The sequence below is a fragment of the Phlebotomus argentipes genome, unplaced genomic scaffold (genome assembly GCF_947086385.1).
Source record: "Phlebotomus argentipes unplaced genomic scaffold, Phlebotomus argentipes genome assembly contig_15, whole genome shotgun sequence".
Lineage (NCBI taxonomy): Eukaryota > Metazoa > Arthropoda > Insecta > Diptera > Psychodidae > Phlebotomus > Phlebotomus argentipes.
The window spans coordinates 14295160-14319317 of record NW_026776181.1 but is presented as its reverse complement, the minus strand read 5'-3'; the positions used below and the strand labels follow the sequence as shown (position 1 = coordinate 14319317).

Here is a 24158-nt window from a genome sequence, read left to right as displayed (position 1 = left end):
GAAAAGTGCGATGAGAGTTTTATTGTCAAATATTTTGTTGGGCAGAGTGATTGAGCTCCCAATTTTGGTGAAAATTCTCATGTAAATCGCGATCAAATTATGGAATTAGCTGCCGATGGTGTGAGTGTAGAGTGTCTGCTGTGAAAATAAGTTGTTGATAGTGCGAATTTACTGCAGCAGTCGGCTGAAAAGATGACTGAAAGTGTGAAGGAGATCGTGAGGGAGAAGTTTCGTCAGGAGGAGCGCGTTGTTTCTGTATCCTTTTGCAAAGATTGCTGCCCAAAGAGTGATTCTGTGGGATTTCCAGGAAATTCAGGGGAGCAAGAAGATCAGGGAGCGATGTGGAGTTATCTCGAGTCAATGGAGGTCTTCTCTGTAATTTTGATAAAAATGCTTGTGGAGAAATCAATGACTCCGTCGCGTGTTGTGCGAAGCTATTTCACTCTATAAAAAAGTGAAATTCCGCCAAATAATCGAATAACTCGACGTCTCTCTTCCCTCTGGATAAAAGCACACTTCTCTCGAATCTCTGGGCGTTCACCGGATGTGGGAAATAATTAGTGTATGAAGAGATATTTTCCTTAACAGAAGCACATTTCGCAGATTTTTGAGGCTTATCAATTGATTGGCTATGAGCAGCAGAATCGCCTCCTGGCACTGGTCAGATGCCACAATTCCTACGCCGTCTTCTCCTTCGCCCTCTCCATGTGTCCGCCCACAACTTTTGTCGATCTCACCGTGGAGAATTTCTTCCCCATTGACCAGGACTTCCGGATTGACGCTCCTTCGGGCGGCATCTCGAAGCTCCAGTTCAGGATCAGCACGAAGAGCGGACAGAACGTTTTCTACTACTATCCTTGCCAGACGTACATCCTCTACAAGTACGACTACTTCCAGAATGATATTCTGGCTGCCAAGTATGGTGAGTGATGATTTGTTTATTTGCGTAAACTTTACGCAAATACTTTGCACGCACTGAAAGACGCATTCATGAAGAAAAGATGTTTTGTCAGAGGGAAGGTCAAGTTTTCAAGTGATATGAGCGATATGGTCATAAAAATATGAATTCTGCTCCACTATAGATAGATAAATAAACATATCGCTCAAATTTCCCCTAAAAAATACAGTAGAAAAATGGGAATTTTTTGCTTTATCAATCTTCCAAAGCCACATGGCTTTTTCACAATTTATCTCCTTAATGAGTCTTGAGGCTCAAACAATATCTTTCGTGATGCTAAAGTATATGATTCAGCAGAACGATAATTCATAAATTATAAGTGTATTCTTTCTCAATTTTTACGCTATAATGTAATTAGGAAGAAGTACACGTTTTGTTTGTGGCAAAGATTGAATTTTCAGAGTCGAAAGCGTGTTATATGGCTTCTCTTCAAGCGAGAAAGCTCATATTTATGAAACACTGTTACTATTTCACTTTGCTTCACCGTATCTATTCCAACAAAGTCAATCATTTATTTGCTTGTAATTGCTCTTGAAATCTCACCTTATCGCCAACATTACACGATTTTTATTGCCACTGTAGTTCACAATGTGGTTTAAACTCTCTCTGTCGTCTTTTGCAGCATTTAACGAACATCCAGAGGCCATGGATTTCGCCTGGCTGGACTCTTATCGGCGCGAGGATCTGTCGGCAATAGATAGGAGCATTGCAGACGGCCGGGCGACGCTGAAGAAGCGCGAATCGAAGTTCAGGGAAGAGCTGGAGAAGCGCGAGCACGAATTCATTGTATACGAACCGCATCGCTTCTACATCGCGACGTGGAATGTGAATGGTCAGCCGCCGAATGATATTTCCCTGCACGAGTGGCTGGCCACCACGAAAGATCCGCCAGATCTCTATGCCATCGCCTTCCAGGAGCTCGATCTGTCGCCCAAGGCGTACACATTCAGCGAGAACCGGCCGGACTTCGTGTGGGTGTCACGAGTGATGGATGCAGTGCATCCGGGGGCGGAGTATGAAGAGCTGGTGTCGGTGCGCCTCGTGGGAATGATGCTGATCATTGTGATTCGGCGAGACTTGCGGAGATTTGTCAAGTCGTACACAACGTGCTCGGTGGGAACGGGCACGCTTAACATGATGGGCAACAAGGGAGGTGTTGGCGTGAGTGTGGAGTTTTGTGAGAACTTCATTTGCTTCGTGAATGCCCATCTGGCTGCTCATGTGCACGAGGTGATCCGGCGGAAGGAGGATCACGATGAGATTCTGCGCAGAATGCAATTTGAGCATGGCATCACGAAGCGCAGCATAGAAGAGCACGATCACATCTTTTGGTTCGGTGATCTCAATTATCGCATCATTGAGCAGGAGTACAATAAGTTTGTGGATCCTGTGGCAGCGCCTGGAGTGTCCCGATATGCCAATCAGGAGTTTATTTACGCCGAGTTGGAGCCTTTCGATCAGCTGCACGTGGAGATGAAGAGAAAGAGTGTCTTTATGAACTTCGTCGAGGGTCCAATTATGTTTCAGCCAACGTACAAGTACGATCCGGGGACGAATAACTGGGACAGCAGTGAGAAAGCCAGGATGCCGGCGTGGTGTGACAGGATCCTCTGGAGGAGTGATAAGACGCATCAAATCGTCTATGACAGTATAATGGCCTTGCAACTTAGTGATCACAAGCCTGTTTATGCGCTCTTCCTCACGCATGTTAAGACCAGAGATGAGGAGAAGTACAAGAAAGTCCATGAGGAAGTGCTGAAGACGGTGGACAAGTATGAAAATGACAACCAGCCTCAGGTGATAATTCTATTCAATTACAGTTGAGTTTTAGTATATTGACTGTGCAAATTCTTACAGATCACTGTGGCGGAGACGGACATCGATTTCGGCGTCATTCAGTTCAACTCGGTGATCCAGAGGGAGATTCTGGTCGCCAACAATTGCCATCTGCCTGTTGTGTTTGAGTTCACGGGCAAGGAGGGCAAGGATAGTGCAATATGCGAGAGTTGGCTGGATATTCAACCAAGTCGAGGACGTCTCTTCACTGGCAACTCCATCAGCATTAAATTGGAACTCCATGCGGACTCCAAATCGGCCTGGAAGCTGCACAGGAAGCAGCGTGAGTCTGGACAGAAAGTGCCTCTTGACATTCTAGTGCTGCATGTGGAAAATGGACGAGATATCTTCATCACCATAATCGGTGAATATCGCCAGAGTTGCATTGGATTCAATCTGGAGACGCTGTGTCAGATCCAAAGACCCGTGACGAAGATGAACCTCAAGGAGATTCTCGAGCTGGAGCGAGAGATTGAAAACAGTGCGCCGACGAGGAATGACAACTCAGCCAAAGCAGATCCGGCAGAGATTCCACGCGAATTGTGGTTTCTTGTTGACTATCTCTTCAATCATGGCATGCAGACGATGAATTTATTCAATTTGGAAAGGAAGTTCAGACGATCAGCGAATATCAATGAGATTCGCGATTGGCTGAACTCGTGGTCCGTCGATGTCTTTCGTGAGTGATCTTGAACTTGTCCCTCAAATAGAGAGAGAGAGAGATCTAATCATGTCGTTCTGATTTTCAGCTGGGAATCCGTACACGGCTGCAGAGACTCTGCTGTTCCTCCTGGAAGGCACTCCAGTGCCTCTCGTGCATCCCTATGAAGATCTCGTGTGTACGGTGGACAGTTATGAGAAGTGCAGAGACATTATAACATTCCTCACGCCACAGAGGAAGATAATCTTCATCTATGTGTGCCTCTTCCTCAGGGAAGTGCTGGACAATGTGACGTGGAATCGCGTGGACAACCACAGACTAGGTGAGAAAGTTGTCTTGCTAATAACCAACGCGATTTGTGCTGATTTTGCCTCTTTTTTGCGCCTTTCCAGCTCGAATATTTGCTCCAGTTCTCCTCAAGTCTCGAACACTGTCGCCGAAGGTGGATCGTCGTGTGGAGGATGAAAGGGATGACAAGAGGGTGAAATTCCTCTTGAGATTGCTGGACAACAAAGATTTCCTGCGAGAATTTGCCATAACGGACCTCAAGGTGGTCAATAGATCAATGCCACTGCTTGACTTATCGTGAACACACAGGCCAGCGAAAATTGTGAATTTGGGGTTTAGGGGTAAGTTTAGAAACATGTGTAGCTAGAGAAATTCATGCAGAAACAATTTGATTTCTCTCATAAATCGATCTTTGTTTCTCCTCCAAAATACACAAATGCAGATTAATTTACTCACTTAACAAGTACACAATTCTAATTGTAACGTATATGCAAGAAATCCATCAACGACTTGTCTATTCCTTTATTTCCTACATTAAACAAATTGTGATGTAGTGTAGATGGAGTTTCTTTCTTTCGCTCTCGCTCTCTCTCTCTCTCTCTAAACACTTGCCACACGGATCATTTGGAGACATTACAGGAGAAATTGCAAGATCCACTGTCAATAAATGCATCTAAATATCACATTTACAATTAAACTACCCTCGCGTAGACTGCCTATATCGAATGCCACTCGAAAGATATGGTCACAAATTACTATGGACAATTCCGGTCGATTACAACGTAATATCCTTAATTAAAAATGAAAAAAATACATTTACAAAAAAACCTAGTAAATTCGTGCAATAATGACATGGTGCAACTGAGTCAACGGATCATCGTAAAGGGAACAAACATCTGATAATAAAATCTGAGAATCTTTGCGTTGAGAAGTCGGACTAGACGATTATGACACTATGATTTTCATAATTGCACCACTTTTGGCCACAGACACACGCCCAGTGTCTTCACAAGCTGCCAATGTCGTTGAAGCGCTTCAGCTTCTCGGGGAAATTGTCCCTGAACAGGACAGGATCAGCTCGCCACTCCACCGTCTTCAGCGGCATTGTGCCGTAAATGTTGGCAAATCGATCAATGCACGCCGATCGCTCCAGCATGTGATTGATGTCCGCCGACAGCATTTCGGTGTTTGTGCACTCGGGACACTTGAACTTCTTCCTGGGAGTGACTTTTATCGGTGGCTTTCGCGTAATGTTGGCCACGAGGAAGTTCATGGCGATGTCTTCGCAGTTCATGTGATCGTCCACCCACTCTTTGATGTCTCCTGGCATTGCATTTGTGTACATGTAGCTCCAATACTGCAAGGAATTTGATTTCCGCCATTACGCATTGAATGCTAATGAGCATGTAATTGAATTTTTTACCTTGTGGTGAAAAGCCGCGCCCGTGAGCACCATTGAAATCTCATTTGTCCACTCTGACTCGTACTTCCAGCGACCAGTTGCGTTATCCCAAACGTGTGTTCTACTCGGAAAGCCAACAATTCTGTCCGGGAACTCTCTCCACACCTCATATCTGCAAAAAAAAGCATAGCTTTATGACTTGCTCAGTGTTGCATTCAAAGATTTTTCTCACCCAAATTGCAATTCATCTATCGTCAGCATTAGGATATCATCGTCAATTGTTAAAATAGCCTCTGTCTCAATCTCCTCATACGGATAGAATCGATTGGAGAGCTTATTGGCCTTCGTCTGGATGAGTTTCAGAGGTTTTGTGATCTTGGGGAACATTGTTGGATGCGGCGGGGGTTTCTTCTGGTTATTCCATATGATGAGAATTTTCTGGAGCGCCGGAACCACCGCCAATTTCTGCACCAGCGTGAACAAGGAGTCTATCCTGTCATATGTGAGAATTACAGCAGTGAATCCCTGCGACTTGGGCGCAATGAGAGGCAGGAAAAGTGGATTGCGTGATGTTTTCTCGTACATCGGCACATTCCAGTGCAGATATGTCCTCGCGAGGTGCGGAAAGACACGATCATTGAGGATGTCCAAGGATGTGTGGACAATCTTTCGGATGCTGCTGAAGTACTTCCTGTACAGCCAGTATCCTTGTCTCTGCAGCTCAGCCACTTTGTCCGCACTCACGCTCTTCAGCACTGAATAGATTGAATGCAGATCAATTTCTCTGACGGAGATTGACGCCAAACTCCAGTCGATCACGTCGTCGAACGGCAGGACGATGTTATTGGCCACAATCACGGGGATGCAGTTGCTGGCGAGAGCCTCCATGAGATTTGGCTGTGCCAATCGAAGTCCCCGAATGATGAGGCAGAAAGTTCCTTTGGTGAGAATGTAAGGATAGCGATACTCATTTCCATGTGGAATGCTGCATCTCACATCCACAGCCTCTTTCGCGTCAGCACTTGTCTTCGTGTCGGATTCTGCAGTGCTCTGAGGGCATTTCTGTAGCGTCAGCACGTCGGGATGGTTGAAGGAGATCTCCTGGAGGAGCAGCGAGTGCTGAGTGTACATATTGAGTTGGGAGGAGATGAGGAGGAACTTCCTTGGCTCAGACGCCTCGATCTGGGTCATTTTCACCTGGTTGGGACTGAAGAACGGAATGGAAAGGTCGAAGCCACTCCTGTAAGTCCACGTGTCGAATCCTGCACCAGCGATCAACGCTCTGTCGGTGTTCACATCCAAGACAGTATTGTACTCCGGAGCTGTTCCTGGAATCATATTGAAGAGGATGTGATTCTCGCCATTCTCCCAGCTGAAAGAAGGAGGAAAACCCAATAAGACCGACGTGTCAGATGCCATGCAGGAAGAGAGAACTCACTAAGGGAGAGAAGCCAGAGCCTTCGCCACCAGACTCGTGTCTACATTATTCTGATTCAAGGTATCGATGCTGGGCACGAAGAGGCACGCCTTGTTGGGATTGGGCGTGTAATAGGGACTCTCGCTGATGGCCTTGAGAATGTAATAGAACTCCTTGGTTTGCCGGAAGGCACCCTGACCATCTGAGTTTGTGTAGCTCTTCAGCGGATACACATAGATGGAGAAATCATTGTCACTGGCCTTCTGGCCACACTTGTACACATTGAAGCAATCCCAGTAGGAACAATTGGGGTTTCTAACCCGTGGAATCTCTGCGTCCTCGGCAATCACATCTTCCGGAATGTTTGCCAAATTAAGCGAGATTCGCGAGTTGTGTCGCAATTTCTCATTGCGCGACGTGAGAATGTGAGTGATGATTACTAGGCCGATGAAGAAGAACAGAAAGAATATGTACACATCCACTGACATTGTTTTGTCTGCCCCGGAAGTTCTGGGAAGACCACTTTTTCCTGAAGAACCCCAGATCCACTCTGAGAATTTTTTGACAGACTGACTACGTCACTGCGATGATGGCAATGTTCGGCTCATGGTGGCGCTAGTGTGAACTTGAGGGATTATTTACATCTGAGTCATCCGGAGTTTTCCCTGTTGATTTTCTCCAAAATATCTGATTTTCCGCGGAAAAGGATGGGTGAAAGCGTGAAGATAGTCACTGCGGACTTTGTGAAGGTGAATGTGACCAATTCCAAGACCGATGCGGTAGTATTTGAGCGTAAATTCCCGAAAGACATCACCATCTTGGAGTTTAAGGTTGGAATGGGGCACCAAAACATTGGGGAACTTTCTCGAAATTCTCACCAATTTGCGTGTTTTGCAGAACAAACTGGAGGTGGTGACGGGTGGGTGTGCGGCGACGATGAAACTTGAGCTATTCAATGGAGACAAGTTGGTGGGAAAGCTGGATAACAATGAATCCCTCCTTGGCTCGTATCCCATTGAGGATGGCATGAGGATCCATGTGATTGACGAGTTCACTCTCGTCGATGCTGAGAACGTGGAGAAGTTCAATCTCACAGATCAGCAGTACAGCGAGAGGACGGACACAGTGAGGAACTTCCTGAGAAGCAACAAACTCGGCAAGTACGACGAGGAGGAGATGAAGCGGCTAGAAGAGAAGAAGCGCGAGGCAGCCGCCAAGGAGGAGAGATTGGCCAGGGAGATCACAGTCGGCGCTCGGTGTCAGGTGACAGTGGCCGGGCAGCCGAGGCGACTGGGAACTGTGATGTTCAATGGAGTGATCGAAGGCAAGAACAAACTCATGATTGGAGTGAAATTCGATGAGCCTCTGGGAGTTAATGATGGAACGTGAGTAATTCCAATCGGGCAATGAAACTTTATCTAATAAATTTCCTCTTGCAGAGTTAATGGAAAGAAATACTTTGAATGCCAGCCGAAATACGGAAGTTTTGTACCTCCCACGGCAGTGACTGTGGGCGATTTTCCTGCAGAACCTGATGAACTCGATGAGATCTAATTCCCAGCTTTTCCTCACCCTTTTCTGTACTCACATTAATTCACGCAATGATTTAACCAGTGTCAGCCGTGATTGCATTTGAAAGACTTCTTTTCTACTGCGTGTCCAAGAATTTTTGGCAAGTTGTTCACTATATGTTAGCACGAAGCAACATCAAAAAAAGCTTTTCAATAAAGAAAATTTATTTACAAATGTTTCGATGTTTCATGTTTCTTCCTTGCATTTTTGATTTTTGCGCTCAAAATTTCATGGTCGCGCTCAGAGGGCGCACGAAGCACAGCAATCAGCGCCTCTGTTGGCATAAAAGCGAAAAAGAGGTGAAAAGTGTTGGAAAACTAGTGCGAGTTTGGCGAATTTTGCTGTTTTTGGGGGAAACGCAGAGATTTTCACGCATTAACATTGTGCTGCGAGGAACTCTAGCTCATTGATATTGTGCAGAAAGTGTTTCTCGGTGCTTTAGCATGATGCTTTAGACACCATTTTGGGAAAATACCCATGTTTGACGTTTCGGCGAGTTCTCGAAGGTGCAAACAGATGAAAAACAGTTTTATTCTTCGTGACAAATAATTCCTCGCCAATATATCAGTATAATGTAGTTGTGTTCATGCTAGTGGCTAGCAGTATTTGGTAAAAGTAGCGCAGAGTGATTGAGTTTGGGGGAAACTGAGGCGTCAAGTCTGTGGACGAGGAGAAACAATGGCGTCCACACAAACAGAGCCAGCCAACAGTTCCAGTCTCGAGAGCCCATGTGTAGGGCCTCTGGAGGGGACTGCGGGGGCCCCCGAGGTGCCTCAGCCCATCGAGAAGATGGACGTGGACACGGTGAGGGAGGCGAAGCGGGCGGAAAACGAGGGTGCTGCAGATGTGCGGGAGATTGTGAGTGGAGAAAATGGGGAGGGCAGTGATTCTCAGGCCCGGACAAATCCAAGTGCCGGCGAAGAGGGCGTCTGTACGACAGAGACGCAAAATGGTAATTTCATCCGCCTGCTCTGATGATCGCTGATGCAAGTTGTCTGTAATTGTTTGGCTCTCGTTGCAGATTTTACCATGGAGGCTCACCAGAAGAAGAAGAAGTGCAAAAAACGTGAGAAGGAGAAGGAGAAAGAGCGTGAAAAGGTAAATTCTTTACACTGTTTGCCTCTATTCAAGCTCTATAATTGAGGTAAAACTCAGACAGAGAAATATAATATAATGATTCAGTGGGTAAGCGTGATTCACAGCCGCGCTTAGGAAAATATTTATTAAAGATACTGCAATTAGAATATACAATTTCATAAGTTTCGAGATAGAGAAAGTTATCAGCTATATTAATCTTATTCTTTGTCAAACTGCATGGCGGTAAATTTTGATAAGACATATCAATTGGGAATATTGAAGCTCGAATTCTGAGAAAAGCCACTTTTTCTCTGTGTTTTTGCAGGAGGAAAATTTGCGTCGTCACTCGTCAGACTCACGAACGAGCCAAGAGAGTGAGAAATCCAGTGATAACAGTTCCTCGCCGTCAATTAATAGCGCCAAGGAGCCGACTAAGGAGGTTATCAAGCCCAAATCCACCAAGAAATCCGGTGAAAGTGCCTCAGAGGAAGAGCGTGTGGATGCCAAGGAGAAGACGGAGTCTCAGTCTGATCCACCGCCTGTTGATGAGGCGGTGTCGGAGAAGAAAGTATTCCCAGCGACTATGACTTTCGGCAGTGTGGAGAGAAAGGCGCAGGAAACACCGTCGAGGCAGGATGTATTCATCAAGAAGGATTATCTACCGAATCCGGCAAATCTGGTGAAGGTTGAGAAGACCCGCGAGGACGTATCGAGAGTGTTGGTGTTTGACACTGAGGAGGGCAGTTCGGTGGCTCCCGTGAAGGAGGAGAAAGTGGAGAAGAAGGAGTCCGTGGAGGTGAAGCCGGAAGCGCCGGTGACGAATGGTGATACAGCCGTGAATGGTGTGGAGAAGGAGGCTGAGATTGCGGTGTCGTCGAGCAGGAGTCGCGATGAGACGTCCTCCAGGAATCACAACAGCAGCAGCAGCAGCAGCAGCAGCAGTCATCGACACCACCACAAGTCCTCCTCGTCGTCCTCGCACAAGAGCAGCCGCAGTGACTGCTCCAAGTGTTACCGTCGCTCGAAGGTGAAGAAGGTGAATGTGGGCATTCAGTGTCGAGCGCACAAGACAGAAAGCGGCACGGACACGACGCCAACCAGGATCTCAACGACGAATCGTGATGCGAACTGCAATCGCAGCGAGTACGCCCATCTGAAGTACGGCAAGTTCTTTCGCAGAGAGATTCATCCCAATGGCGGCGCTTCCGTGGTGCACATGTATCAGGATGAGATTGATCATCTGTCGCCCACGAAGATGACAGAGCTTGTGGATGAGTTCTTCTCGGTGGTCTTCGCTGAGGATGACAATGGCTTCGCTCACAATGTCATGGGCATTGTTCACGATGCATCGGCATACTTGCCGGACTTGCTGGAGCACATGGCGGAGAATTATGCGTCGCTGACGGTGAAGGCGGGCGTGTTGGGGCGCAATTCGGACATTGAAACCTCCACGATGCTTCAATACCACGAGCAGGTGGTGAAGAACTATTCGCAAGGGACTTTTCGCTACGGACCTCTGCATCAGATCAGCCTTGTGGGTAAAGTGCACGAGGAAGTGGGAGGATATTTTCCAGATTTGCTGAGCCGACTCGAGAAGAATCCTTTCCTGAAGAAGGTGAGTCACCGAGACTTTATTTCTCTGGTAGTTTGTTTGATGGGATTGACATTCTGTGATGCATCTTTCAGGCAATGCCTTGGGGTGAATTGTCAATTGTGAGGATGGATCCTCGTCTGTCCAATGACGGTCCGATTTTGTGGATTCGCCCAGGAGAACAATTGATTCCAACTGCAGAGATCAACAAGACGCCACTGAAAAGACAAAGGTGAGAAATTTCTACATTGTTGTTATTTGTGCAGAATGTGAGAATCATAAGCGGTCATTGGCTTTTTCTCTTTGCCACTTCGCAGGACTCGAATAAATGAGCTGCGAAATCTACAGTATCTGCCGCGATTGTCTGAAGCGCGTGAGGTGATGTTTGAGGATCGCACGAAGGCACACGCTGATCACGTGGGTCACGGGCACGATCGCATGACGACGGCAGCCGTTGGGGTGCTAAAGGCGATTCACTGTGGCAACATGGAGAAGCAGAATCGCATCACGAAGGACGTTGTGGCGTTCTCGGCGCAGGATTTCCCGCATTTGGTGGAGAAATTGCAATTGGATCTGCACGAGCCGCCCATTTCACAGTGTGTCCAGTGGGTGGAGGACGCGAAACTCAACCAGCTGAGACGCGATGGCATCCGCTATGCACGAATACAGCTATATGATAATGACATCTACTTCCTGCCCAGGAATATAATCCATCAATTCAGGACTGTTACGGCCGTCACGAGTATTGGTGAGTTTGAGATAAAGTGGAAAGTAATTGGAAAATGCAATTAAATTGTTAATTTTCTACAGCTTGGCACTTGAGATTGCAACAATACTACCCGGATACTGAGGTGCAGAATGAGCAGAACAATGGGGAGCTTGTGGAGCCGCCCCAATACAAAGAGAGGCAAACGATTCTGCCACATCCGATTCCTCTGGATGTGGAGATGCGCAAATATACGACGCCGGTGAAGAGATCTCATGATGGGAAGCCGAAGAAGAGTGAGAAGAAGGATCTCGAGAGACGCCGCAGTGACACAGAGGGATCGGCTTCGAAGTCGGCGTCCAAGAAGACGGACGAGGCGAAGATTGACATGCGGAAGTTGGTGATTGAGGCTGAGAGTGGTGAGAAGCACAAGCGCAAGAGTGGTACGAGTCACAAGCATCATCACAGTGGGAAGGAGAAGCACAGGAGTGAGCATCGACACCACGGATCGGAGAAGTCTTCATCATCGTCGTCCAGTTCGAAGCACAAGTCCAGCCACAGCAGCAAGTCTGAGAGATCGTCCAGCCGACCGGAAACCTCCACGGCGGCCGTGTCAACGGACAGGAGGACGTCCAATGAGTCGCGCGAGAGCAAGAGCTCGGCACTGTCCAGTGATGCTGATACTCAGACGAATGAATCAGCCACGCAGACGGTCACAACTCCCCAGCCACCCGCTCAGCCGCCGCCTCCGCTCACGGAACAGCCTCCGCCGCCTCCTTTGCCCCCGCTTCCGCCGCCCCCGCCTCCCCAAGAGGACTGCACACCTCCCGAAGAGCCTCCCGTTGCGGCCTCGTCCAAGCCCACCACGCCGGCGACGAAGGCGAAGAAGCCGCTCCCCGTGACGCCGCCGGATCTGCTGACGTCCATCATGGCGAGTATGGACTCGACGCCAGGCGGACGCAGCGGCGGCGCTTTCTGATGCAATCAACTTTCCTAATCCACCCCGCGAGCAATTAGATGGACAAGTGGCTGGTTGGCACACACAGAACTATATATAATGTTGAGTACACAAAAATATGTTGCTAATAAACCTTACAAAGAGAGCCGAAGGAGGATTAAAGAGTAAGAGAATCTTAATTTAATACACTATCAGTAAGATTTTGAGTTATTGACAAAATTGCCTAGTTGTAGAAATACATTATCTTTAATATTTTATGCTCTTTCACTCGGTGTGTTGTGTGGGGGCTTGATTGAGTGTGCAAATTTACAAGAAATGGTAATTTGGGTAATTTATTGAAGTGCCTTTGAACTACCCAAACTTGTCCCCATGTGTAATGGTCTGTTTATTGACTGTGGGAAAAATAATTTGTTTTTCTTTGCAAGGTCTTTTCTGGTCCATTTTTACTTGCTGTCGTAAAGATTTAAGTTTACCGACCCAGTAACATTAGATAAGAAAGCTTGGAAGTTGATTATGCTTCGAAAATTCACAGATATTGCTATGGAATAAAAAAAAATTATTAATTTAGTATTTTTTATTAATCAGCTCTTATATTTTGTCACTGAATGAATGGCTTAATCTTTTCACTCAACATATATGTGCATTGTTTATTGTGTTTTCGCGGCACAGTTATCATTTTGAGAGGAGTTTATTTATCGCAAGATCACAATTTACTCAGCATTATCACTCTTGGTTGATAAGGGAAACAATAGCTGTTCGCGGGAGAGCAGAGTGGCGGGAAAATGTACTCTGACTGATTGCAGCGCCTCTGTCGGATTTCCAGTGACACACAGCCGACATTCCAAGTTGGAAGCCGAGTTTTTGCTCCGCCGATAAATTGAAATATTTCGCAAGAGTGAAAGCAAGCGGAAGGTCGCAGGAATCCCAGAGAGACTCCTTGGTGTGAGAGATAATCGTTGACCAGATAAGATGGGTGCCTCAAAGGTGTACGTGATCGGATGCGGGATGACAAAGGTTAGTGTTGACTTTCCACGGACTTTTTCCACCCATTCTTGACCCAAATAAGCTATGCTCGCTCTCAGAATGAGAGATTCTCAAGTGGTTCACGGCATAATGTGTGAAGAATCACTGGGGAAATGGAGTGTAGAGATCTTGGGTCGTGAACTTTGATCGGCGAATATCAATGTGTTTTAGGATCTAACATTTCCTGAAATTTTCAAGTATGATTTATCTTTCAATCTCTCGACCTCACTGGCTATGCGGTCTATGCTTTATGTGCGCAAGACTCGCCACAGTATTGCAAAAAGAATCGGTTTGTCAACATTGCAATTTTCATGAATTCATGCATACGAAAGAGTTGGGAAGGCGATGGCGAAAGACGGCTAATTGTGGGAATTTTATTGTACTGCCCGAGAAATAAGCAATAGTCATGCCATGAAAGATATTCACCGAATTTTATCACCTCATTCGAGTGGTGTTATTAAGCTCTTTTTCTGCGACTAAAGTTCACGTCCGAGATTAAATTATCTCGAGTGTAAATGCAAACAAATAGCAACTGTTGTTCTCACTTCTCCTTATGTACTTTCACGGCAATAGTTCGAGAAGCCGGGCAAGCGGCAGGACTTTGACTATCCGGCCATGGCCAGGGAGGCCGTGCAGAAGGCTCTGCAGGACTCGCGGGTGGACTACAGAGAGGTGAAGCAGGCATTCGTGGGATTCGTCTACGGGGACTCGTGCAGTGGTCAGAGGGCTCTTTATGAGATGGGCATGACTGGCATTCCCGTCTACAATGTCAACAACAACTGCTCCACTGGCTCCAGTGCGCTGTTCCTGGCCAAGCAACTCGTGGAGTCGGGAAGCATTGACTGCGCTCTGGCGCTGGGCTTTGAGAAGATGGAGAGAGGCTCTCTCAGTGCCAAATACTTCGACAGAGCGAATCCCAGTGAGAAGCATTTGGAAGTCATGGGCAATTTGCATGATATCACAGGGTCTCCGATTACGGCTCAGCTCTTCGGCAATGCCGGACTGGAGCACATGAAGAAGTACGGCACGAAACCCGAGCACTTTGCCAAGATTGCCTGGAAGAATCACAAGCATTCCGTCAACAATCCCTACTCCCAGTTCCAGGATGAATACACACTGGAGCAGATCATGAAATCCCAATCTGTCCACGGATATCTCACGAAACTCCAGTGCTGTCCCACGAGCGACGGAGCCGCAGCTTGCATCCTGGCCTCTGAGGCGTTTGTGCGCAAACACGGACTTGAATCCCAAGCTGTCGAGATTGTAGGCATGGAAATGGCCACTGATCTGCCGTCGACGTTCCAGGAGAAGAGCATGATGAAGGTTGTGGGCTACGACATGACGCGTCATGCAGCTCAGAAGCTCTTCGAGAAGGCCGGCTGTAAGCCCACAGACGTTCAGGTGGTTGAGCTGCACGACTGCTTCTCGGCCAATGAGTTGATCACCTACGAGGCTCTGGGATTGTGTCCTATCGGGAAAGCGGGAGAGCTTATTGACAGAGGAGACAATACTTATGGCGGAAAGTATGTGATCAATCCCAGCGGAGGCTTGATTTCCAAAGGACATCCGCTTGGCGCCACAGGATTGGCGCAGTGCTCTGAGCTGTGCTGGCAATTGCGAGGAGAGGCTGGAAAGCGGCAGGTGAAGGATGTGAAATTGGCCTTGCAGCACAATTTGGGATTGGGAGGAGCTGTTGTGGTGTCGCTCTACCGCTTGGGATTCCCCAAGTCTGGACAAAGCGGCGCTCCTGCCCAGGGAAATGCAGGCAGTTCCGGTCCGAGTGGCTTCAAAGTGTCGCCATACATGGAATTCCTGAAGCAGGCCATGGAGGAGGATGAGGATAACCTGGTGGAGAAGTTCAGAGGATGCTATGGCTTTAAGGTGACCGGCGGACCAAATGGCCAGGAGGGATATTGGATTATCAATGCGAAACAGGGAAAAGGAACTGTGATCTACAATGGAAAAGGTGAGGAAATCTCAGTTTTCTTCACAAAGCAGTGATTGATAGTTTATTTATTCACAGATAAGTGCGATGTTACCATAATTATCAACGATAATGATGTGACTGAACTTCTATCTGGCACACTGAATCCCCAGAAAGCCTTCATGACAGGCAAACTGAAGATTCAAGGCAACATGGGACTTGCCATGAAGCTGGTTGAGCTGCAGAAGATCGGACTTCAGAAATTGGGCCAGTTGAAATCAAAGCTCTAAACAGACAACGGGTTGGATATTATATACTGTTTTTTTTTATTACTGAGGTGTGAATGGTAAGTAACTTTTACTCTTTACAATCTATTCACGGGATGGGAAGATGATTCACAAAATGCAACAAGTTTTTTTTTGTACAATAAACTCGCAATTTGTGGTGGTTAATCCGCGCGAGGCCTCAATTTGCTTCAATTCACTTTCTGCTTGTGCGTAACGGTGGATTTTTGCTTGCGATTGGAGCCCAAGAGGCGTCTGATGAACCAAATCCAGGCGGTGAGGAGGATGACGCAGCCCAGGAGGAGTGTGGCGATCACATCGAGTGAGTGGTAGATGTACCAGGGAAGGAAGACACTGTGACTCTTCGTGAGGGGAGATCCACCCGTCTTTATCACATGTTCCGCCCACCACACGGCAGTTTCCAGAGGTGTCTTGGGGCGATTCTTGTAGGCATAGGAGACCTTCTTGGCGTTGGCCAGGAAGCTGAAGAACGGAGATTTATTAGAAGGCTTTGAGAGACACTTTGGCGGCATTCTTCTTACCTAGAATCGAGGGCTTTTTGCAGGGCTTTGTGGACGGTGTCTTTGGAGATGTCCTCATAGGGCAGCACGACGCCCATGCCGCGGTGCTCCAGGGAGGCTCCGTTGAAGAATTGATCACCGTACATGGGCGTCACGATCGCTGGGACTCCACAATAGGCGGCCTCAGAGCTGCCCAAGAGTCCGCCGTGCGTCATGAAGACGCGCACCTTGGGATGGCAGAGAATATCACGTTGGGGCATCCATTTGCGGAAGTAGACGTTGTCCGGCTTGTTGGGAATGGTCTCATTCTCCCACTTCCACAGCACCTTCTGCGGCTGCATGGCCAGAGCCTGCAGAATGCCATCGCGCTTTTCGGCAGGGAGAGTTTCAGCTCTGATCATCGATCCCCAACTGATGTAAATGACCCCATTGTCGGCGGTGTCGAGGAATTGCTTGAGTTCTGGATCGAGTTTGGAGTCCAGCGTGTTCTCGTGCTGACTGAAGAGATATCCGCCGCCGACTTCTATCACCGAAGGCGGCAAAGGCTTCGTTCCACTCAGCGAATAGTGAGTGTTGACCATAACCAGGCTGGTCTTCAGAGCCAGCTCTCCGACATCTGGAATCCCTGGGCCGAGGTACTCCTCCACGAGATTGTTGGCGACGCGATCGTTGAAGAGTCTGTAGCCCAGCTTGAAGGATTGCAGTGTGATCCAGTTGGCCAGGCGCTGGCTGAAGCTCATCTCCTCGCTGTAGGGCATGAAGAGCGCGGGAACGTAGGAGGGCAGATTGGGAATTCCCACGCGGTCCAGGTGCCAGGGCTGGAGAGTGCAGCTGCTGAGTCCGATAACGGGCACATTGAGCTTGTGCGCCACGGCCAGCATGCAGTCGGTGTTGAAGATCTCAGCAATGATCAGATCGAATGTCTCTCCGGAGGTGAGGAGATTTTGCAGGGCAGCAGAGCCCAACGCCTTACGGCAGCTCTCGACGCCCCATTCGTGGAGCATAAAGAACTCGAGAAAGTGATTGTACGGTCGTCGATTTTCGAAGAGCTACGCGAGAGGGAAGAGAGGAAAATGGGCAGGTCAATAACCGGCCAATGCACTTTTGCCAAACGACGAAAATTGCGTAATCACGCTTTGAAATCATACATCTTCGTCTCGCTGGTGGAAAATGTTGCAATGTGCGAGCGTGAAAGGTTTCACTCACCGACAAATCTATGAAATTCAGCAAAGATGACTTCTGCTGCTCGTCAATCAAGAGAACGCGGAGGCCCGTGTTGTTGGAGCGCTCGGGGAAGTGGCTCAGCACAGTGACCTCGTGCCCTGCCTCCACGAGGGCCTTCATGATGGGCTGGAAGATTTGGTAGTGACTCTCGCCGGCGTGCGGAAAGAGTCCTAGAATGCGGAAGCTACTCGCTACATGGAGATAGATCACAACACCAAGCACAGCCTGAAGACGGAACATTCTGGTGAGTAAAGGAAGAGAAAATTCTCAATAGCATACAATAGAATAGTCAGGGACAGAATAATGCTCTCTGTTATGTTGTGCTGTTCGCAGTTATGTGTGCATAAATATTCCCAGAAAGAGAATCTTATCGAATTCATAGAAAAAAACAGTTTGAAGAACAACAGAAAGACACTTTTTGTTCAGCGACTGTGGATGCCTTTCCAAGAACTTTATCCTCAGCGGGCAGCGAAATAGCAAATTTTAATTACATAGAACTAGTAGTAAAAAATATAGTAAAAGGTGGTGATTAGCTTCCACATGTTTTTGTGTGATGAACATTCATATTGAATTGAATAGAGTTGCCGTGCTTCGACGGAAATTTACAATCACACTAAAGTAAATAATTGCAATCATTCTTCAAGCGGTAGCGAAAATCACGCTATGGCTTCTCATGTGCAAGATCATCAATGAGATCTTCGCCATAGGTCATGGTGACAATGTGTGTAATTGAATGGAATTGAACACGAACCAACTTTGGAATTATTACTCAATATATTTTTTCTCTCATCTTCCACAGTGTTTTTCATTCACAAACGCGCATGGTTTCTTCACACGAATGGCCAATTGTGTGGTGTATTTGTTTTCGGAATGAGATATAAATAAACACTTGGCATTTGGAAGGAATATTGCGGCGAAAATACATCACTGGTTTTGAAAGGAATTAGTGGTGGTGGTTTTTTATGCTCTTTCTTAGTGCTTTGCAATATTCACTTTTTCAAATTTTTCTATAGTTTCCTTGGCAAATAGAACACTTCTTGCTGCAGTAGCGCGTGAATTGGTTTCACAATTAAAGGTGGAGGAAGGCCAGAAAGGTACTTTCCAGATATTTTCACAATTTTGATTAGAACGACGGTGACTTCTTATCATAATTGGGTCACTCATGAGTTATATAAAGAATACGAACACCTACATGAATTATTTCTTCTACACACACTCTCGAGATATGTTTTGAGAATTGTCTAAGAGAGAGCACACGTGAATTTTCACTTCCACCTCGTCATCTATTCCATTTCACATTCGCTTTGGGAGAGATTCAAAAGCGGACTGAGAGAAGAAAATCGAAGGCGGGCGTGATCGCGATCGTTTTGCCAAACGCGCGCGCTTTCCATTCCCTCAACTGGCGTGCAGCGCTCTCTGGTGGGAAATTTGAGGAACGTCAAAAGTTGCATTATCGTGTAGTATTGTGTATTTATTTGTCCGCTATTTTGTACATATTTGCGTTGAATAATAGATGTTCTTTGTTGGGAATCAGTGAACTCACCCCCGTTAAAGTGTACTGAGAAGCCTGGAAGAAAGGAATCATTGCAGGGACAGGCATTTAGTATATATTTAGGAAGTTAAATTTTCAATGTCAATAGTGAGTATATTTCCGCTCCATTTCTTTTCGAGATTTTCCTCAATTATTCAAGCATTTTACACTAATTTCGTCTGCCCTCAGTGCGTCCCGCCGTGGTAAGAAGATCATCCAATTCCACCGAGGGCATCGATGACACGGACAGTCCGGACAGCTTTGAGCAGGGAAGTCTCATTATAAATGAGAACCAGTCAGATGATTCTGAAAAAGGTGAGCACAAACAAAGCTTTTTTCTTCGCACTAATTATTTAGAAGTTGATGAATCATAATTGTCTGCATTGGTAGTGAGCATTTGGAGACGACCAAGTCGGAAGGTGCCAAGCGAGGGAAATATGGTGCTGCACTTCGAGATCCCATCGGCCAAAATCCTCCCGACCGAGAAGGATAACAGTAACTCGAAGAAGTACGTCAATTACGAGCTATGCGTGACCCAAATCAGTTCTGCAACCCCAGATCCTCATCCGGCCACTATCGAGAGGCGCTACACGAACTTCTTGATGCTCTACAACGGACTCCGGAAGGATCATCCGAATTTACTGCAGAACGTCTTCTTCCCCAAGAAGGCCATCATGGGGAATTTCTCACCGGATCTCATTGCGGAGCGCGGAGCGGCCTTTGAGGTGTTCCTAGATCACATTGTATCGTCGTGGGAGTTAAAGGAGTCTCCGCACTTTCTCAATTTCCTGCAGGGCATTGAGCTGGAGAGGGCTTGTCGTCTGCTGGATGAGCGTCGCAATGAGCAGGCTGTTCCCATTCTGCAGAACAGCTTCAGGTTGCTGAACAAAATCTACTTGGACCACTCGAAGCCCGTTCTGCTGCTCCTCTGTCGCCTGGTGGCTGCCTGCACGACGTCTCCGCTGCCGCATCCAATGGCAGAGCAGTGGGCCGAAGTGGCGCTCAGGCGGTACGAGAGCGTCTGCGACACGGATCTCCTGAGTCTGTACGTGCCTCTGCTGCAGACGTGCACTCATCTCTGGTGGCAGCGCGGCAGGGACAACAAGCCGCTGGAGGACCGCCTCAAGGATATCCAGAAGAAGGGTATCAAGGTGACTGGGACGCCCACACTCACGCAAGCCATTCACACCCTTGATCCACGAGCAGAGACGACGTAAATGTAAGTCCACCCCACTTCTTTCGCCCCATTTTGTCTGCCTCACACCACAAATGGAATTGGATATTTTGGATATTGTAATTCTAAACGGTTGTCCGAAAGTTTATGACGATGGTTTTTCCTTATTTTACTCATGACTAGTTGTTCTCAGTGTACAACAATTTAATTCTCCCAAGCATTTCGCGTGGGGTTGACTCACGGACAGTTGATGTATAAGCGAGGTGTTTAGCGTGAAGGAATTGGTGCGTCAATTGAGCGTCGTAGAAACGCATAATTTTATTGGTTAAATTGACATATTTTTATATACACACTTTTTGACCATCACAGTACTTTTAATATTATTTAAAAAAGAAAAAAAGAAGAATAAAAGTATTACGCAAAGAAGTAATCACACTTTAGCACTCTTAAGATGACGTTTGATGAATGATTGTGTTGAGCGTTGAACGCCAGAAAGGTTCATTTTCAAAGAAGATTTTCCTGCCCATCGCAAAGGGGCTTTTGTAGTTCGTGCCCAGATAGAAGATGCCCCTCGTGGTGGGATCTATTGATGCTCCCATCTTCGCAAAAGTACCTCTGCAATCGCCACTCTTGTAGGATGACCAAGACTCACACTCCATTCCCCAGAACCCGTGGTGAGAATCTATTGACTCTAGGAAATACTCAACTGCTCTGCCATGGCTGCAAATTGTTGCCAACTCTGAAATTCCGCCGCAACCTGGTTGAGGAGGAGTTCCTCCGTTCACGTAGAAGTCTGCCATGCCAATGGGAGCGTAACTCCGCAGAGTTCCTCCGGAGGTGTGAATAATGTCCACAAAAGCCGCATCTGACGCATCCAGGCGGAGATCTGGATCGCGGAAGCGCTGGAAGTTGGGCAGAGCTGGATCTAAGCCAGTGATTCTACTCACTTGAGGGGATTTAATTTGTGCTCCAGCAAATCCAGCAATGTGAGCTCCCAAACTATGTCCAATAATATGAAATCGAGAGACATTGGCATCGGCTTCCCGCACAAGTTCCTTTATCTTTTCCGCCACGTACATTCCCACGGAATTCGTGAGATTCGCCACTCGCATGTAGTTGATGTCCTCAGAGATCAGCGACCAGTCGACGACTGCAAAGAAATGGAGAATTGAGACAGCGTCTGGATTTAACGATAACTTTCTCACTGAATATATTCTCATCGGCTGTGGCGAGAAAAGCTTCCTTGAATTGCTGGAACTGGAGTGAGTTTTTATTGTTCAGCCAACCGTGAATAATAAATTTTGTGTTGAGATTTTTATCAAAGTAATCTGTAACTCTCATCTGAACCATTGCTATTCCATTTGGCACAAAAGATGCCGTATTGTTGGTCTTTACGTGATTCTTCCGATAGAAGAAGAGCTTTACCACCTTATTTATGTGGATAACATCGTCAGTTTCTTCAGCAGGAGCGAGATTGTTTCGATCTGTCGAATTTTCATCATATTCCAAAGCTGGGAAATTCAATTTTGCATGGTTTATTGAAAATACGCAATTTAATTACTTAATCCTGAAGATCTCACCGAGAATCCTGCAACTTAAGGCTATTGATATAAACACTAGAATGATTTTTCCAAACATATCTGGAAACTTTCCACACTCTCTCTCTCTCTACTCACTGGATTCCACAGGTGAACTGGTAAAAATCTCAACAATTTTCCGCTGTGCGACTTCCTCATAAATCATTCGCGAGTATCACAGCGCCATTAAATATCATTCGGACCCAATTACATTTATTGCTCGTGTTTTTATGGTCTTTTTCCAGCAAATTTATTAAAAATTCATGACACTCCAACACAACTCTTTCATCGTGTCTTTCCTTTGGCATAGGGCTTCGATCCGTTTGTCTCCAGGTAGTAGACTCCTCGGGCTTTCCTCGACAGAGGCTCTCCCATGGATTCTAGTTTCTTGCCACAGCGATTGGCTTTGTAGCCGGCCCACGATCGGCATGGATAACTTATGAATTGATCTGAGAAGATCGACTCGGCAAAGTACTGATGAGATCGCCCATGACTGCAGGCCTCAAGGAGATCTGAAGAGCAGTAGAGAATATTTCAATGATTGTCCCCAAAATCCTAATGCAAAAGCTGAGCACAACCTATTGGGAATAAGTTGCAATTTGGCTGTCGAGCTCCTCCGTTTGGGTAGAAATCAATGTGACCGCATCTCATGGAGATTCCCGCCGTTCCGGCTGAAGTGTGGATCACGTCCACGAACTGAGCATCAGTGGGATCGAGTCGCTCGCTGGGCGGCGTTCCTTCGAAGCCTACAATGAAGATGACTTGAGTGAGGTAGGTGCGCAATTTCCCTGAACTTGATGCTTCGCGCTGCAATAATATAATTGCTAATTGCTTTTTAATAACTGTCCCAGTGATATGTCTTTCCTCGTGCTATGATTTACATAATTAACTTATTGTTTTACAAAAAAGAATACAATTCTTATCACATTATTACCACCTTGAGCGTCTGTGATGAGAACTTCCTGTCTGTTTTCATGTTTATCATCATGATAAGTGTGAAATGTTGGCGAGGAAGTTACCTGGATTGGCAGGATCGAGTCCTGATATCCTTCCCACTCGTCCGCCCAGCTTTCTGCCCGCGAATCCGGCACAGTGCGCTCCTAAGCTGTGTCCAACGATGTGTACGCGCGACAAGCTGGCGTTTCTCGTCTCGACCAAGTGGTTGATCATTTCGGCAATAGTCTCGCCCACCTCGCGCGTCTGGACGACGGGCGTGAAGTAGAAAATATTCGCGGCCAATTCACTCCAGTCCACCGCGATAACGTTCATATCGTCGACCTTCAGGTAATTGTCTTTGATGGACTGAATTGTGTCAGTGTGTTTGCTAGATTGCCACCCATGAATAAGGAATTTCGTCTCAAGTTGAGGATCAAACACATTCGACCTCGTTTCACGCTTCCTGGCACTTCTCAGACTCCTGGTCATGCGAATTCTCACGCCATCCTTCTGGTATTTCCTTTGGGTTGGGTGGAAAATTGCGCTTAGTCTCAGAATTTCTGTTCACTTCATCCTTACCTGTTGTAGAGTTGAAAGGATATTTTGTCCTTCACGTCAAAGTAGTTCGCTCTCGATGCATTGCGTGGCTCCTCACTGAGGTAAGCTATCTGCATGGTGTCATTGCCATCCGGTAAGAACATCCACGTTACACCATAACTGGGATCAATCAGCTTAATGTACTCCAAGTCAGTTAGAGTGCTGTTATCAGGCTCTCCTGCGAAATCACTCTCAATATTATCCACAGTAAATAGTTTATCCTTTTCTGCATTCACTCACCTTTACAGAAGGAACACAGCAGAATTAGAGGCAGCACAATTTGCCACATTTTCCGCACTGCAAAAGTGCATAAATCCACACTCAATGGCACTAAGTGACTGTTGCACGGCCTGGACGAGGGCCTTTTTAAAAGCTGCACCACGATTGATAGCGAGTGCAGGACAAAAAATGCCTATGCATAGCGCCAACACCGGCACAAGAGTGGAAATGGGGAAAATTCTAGTTCTCCTTCAGAGAAATTTTTCCATACTGAATTGAGGCACTTCTATAAAGTTCTTTTTTTTGTCTCCCTCCCACCATAGCGAGTAGAACCCCCACACTCACTTGCTCTTATCGGGTGAGTAAAGGAAAAACAAGAAAATATTTTTCACAGGTATGTCTAAATGTGGTCTTCAACTATAGAGGCTGATCACTGGTTGAATGGAATTGAAAAGAATTTATCAGTAAGTGCAGGATTGTCAATTGAAATGGAATTATTGCATTTTTGAACACTTTTCGCAATGCTTTTTCTAATTTCACTAATATTTTCTTGCTTTTCGTCGAAGGTAGAACGTATGGAAGTTTGATAAAAGTAATTGCGCAGCCCTGCAAAGTGCTGTTGTTCGCAATTTGTCTCAATCAAAATGTATCGCATTTAATTTGTAAATAAATATCGTATATC

At 46.6% G+C, this 24158-nt stretch overlaps 8 protein-coding genes across 8 annotated transcripts; 5 read left to right on the top strand and 3 right to left on the bottom strand.

Moving 5' to 3' along the window:
• The first annotated feature begins 26 nt into the window (after nucleotides 1-26).
• On the top strand, nucleotides 27-4044 carry LOC132263286 (type II inositol 1,4,5-trisphosphate 5-phosphatase). Its single transcript, XM_059762965.1, has 6 exons — nucleotides 27-255; nucleotides 604-922; nucleotides 1581-2755; nucleotides 2816-3473; nucleotides 3544-3777; nucleotides 3848-4044. Exons 1-6 carry the CDS (start codon nucleotides 193-195, stop codon nucleotides 4042-4044), a joined length of 2646 nt encoding a protein of 881 aa, XP_059618948.1. The 5' UTR covers nucleotides 27-192.
• A 695-nt stretch (nucleotides 4045-4739) lies between these two features.
• On the bottom strand, nucleotides 4740-7085 carry LOC132263287 (exostosin-2). The gene is made up of 4 exons (XM_059762966.1): nucleotides 6584-7085; nucleotides 5378-6517; nucleotides 5167-5317; nucleotides 4740-5100 (listed from the first exon to the last, which is right to left on the bottom strand). Exons 1-4 carry the CDS (start codon nucleotides 7048-7050, stop codon nucleotides 4750-4752), a joined length of 2109 nt encoding a protein of 702 aa, XP_059618949.1. The 5' UTR covers nucleotides 7051-7085; the 3' UTR covers nucleotides 4740-4749.
• A 74-nt stretch (nucleotides 7086-7159) lies between these two features.
• Nucleotides 7160-8287, top strand: LOC132263290 (tubulin-folding cofactor B). Its single transcript, XM_059762970.1, has 3 exons — nucleotides 7160-7392; nucleotides 7460-7947; nucleotides 8002-8287. Exons 1-3 carry the CDS (start codon nucleotides 7270-7272, stop codon nucleotides 8114-8116), a joined length of 726 nt encoding a protein of 241 aa, XP_059618953.1. The 5' UTR covers nucleotides 7160-7269; the 3' UTR covers nucleotides 8117-8287.
• A 129-nt stretch (nucleotides 8288-8416) lies between these two features.
• Nucleotides 8417-12639, top strand: LOC132263580 (lysine-specific demethylase RSBN1L). The gene is made up of 6 exons (XM_059763415.1): nucleotides 8417-9086; nucleotides 9156-9232; nucleotides 9537-10826; nucleotides 10898-11034; nucleotides 11120-11550; nucleotides 11613-12639. Exons 1-6 carry the CDS (start codon nucleotides 8813-8815, stop codon nucleotides 12485-12487), a joined length of 3084 nt encoding a protein of 1027 aa, XP_059619398.1. The 5' UTR covers nucleotides 8417-8812; the 3' UTR covers nucleotides 12488-12639.
• A 653-nt stretch (nucleotides 12640-13292) lies between these two features.
• On the top strand, nucleotides 13293-15865 carry LOC132263581 (sterol carrier protein 2). Its single transcript, XM_059763416.1, has 3 exons — nucleotides 13293-13480; nucleotides 14063-15455; nucleotides 15513-15865. The coding sequence occupies exons 1-3, from the start codon at nucleotides 13436-13438 to the stop codon at nucleotides 15701-15703; spliced, it is 1629 nt and encodes a 542-aa protein (XP_059619399.1). The 5' UTR covers nucleotides 13293-13435; the 3' UTR covers nucleotides 15704-15865.
• A 9-nt stretch (nucleotides 15866-15874) lies between these two features.
• LOC132263582 (UDP-glycosyltransferase UGT5-like) lies at nucleotides 15875-18751 on the bottom strand. The gene is made up of 4 exons (XM_059763417.1): nucleotides 18635-18751; nucleotides 17425-17683; nucleotides 16240-17267; nucleotides 15875-16180 (listed from the first exon to the last, which is right to left on the bottom strand). Exons 2-4 carry the CDS (start codon nucleotides 17680-17682, stop codon nucleotides 15889-15891), a joined length of 1578 nt encoding a protein of 525 aa, XP_059619400.1. The 5' UTR covers nucleotide 17683; nucleotides 18635-18751; the 3' UTR covers nucleotides 15875-15888.
• Nucleotides 18752-18866: 115 nt separating this feature from the next.
• On the top strand, nucleotides 18867-20205 carry LOC132263049 (sorting nexin-21). The gene is made up of 3 exons (XM_059762609.1): nucleotides 18867-19081; nucleotides 19163-19288; nucleotides 19364-20205. Coding segments are annotated over exons 1-3 (954 nt in total). The 5' UTR covers nucleotides 18867-19080; the 3' UTR covers nucleotides 20191-20205.
• A 388-nt stretch (nucleotides 20206-20593) lies between these two features.
• LOC132262484 (uncharacterized) lies at nucleotides 20594-24134 on the bottom strand. The gene is made up of 7 exons (XM_059761765.1): nucleotides 23498-24134; nucleotides 23240-23435; nucleotides 22744-23180; nucleotides 22303-22470; nucleotides 22012-22236; nucleotides 21483-21631; nucleotides 20594-21412 (listed from the first exon to the last, which is right to left on the bottom strand). Exons 1-7 carry the CDS (start codon nucleotides 23544-23546, stop codon nucleotides 20594-20596), a joined length of 2043 nt encoding a protein of 680 aa, XP_059617748.1. The 5' UTR covers nucleotides 23547-24134.
• Nucleotides 24135-24158: the final 24 nt, after the last annotated feature.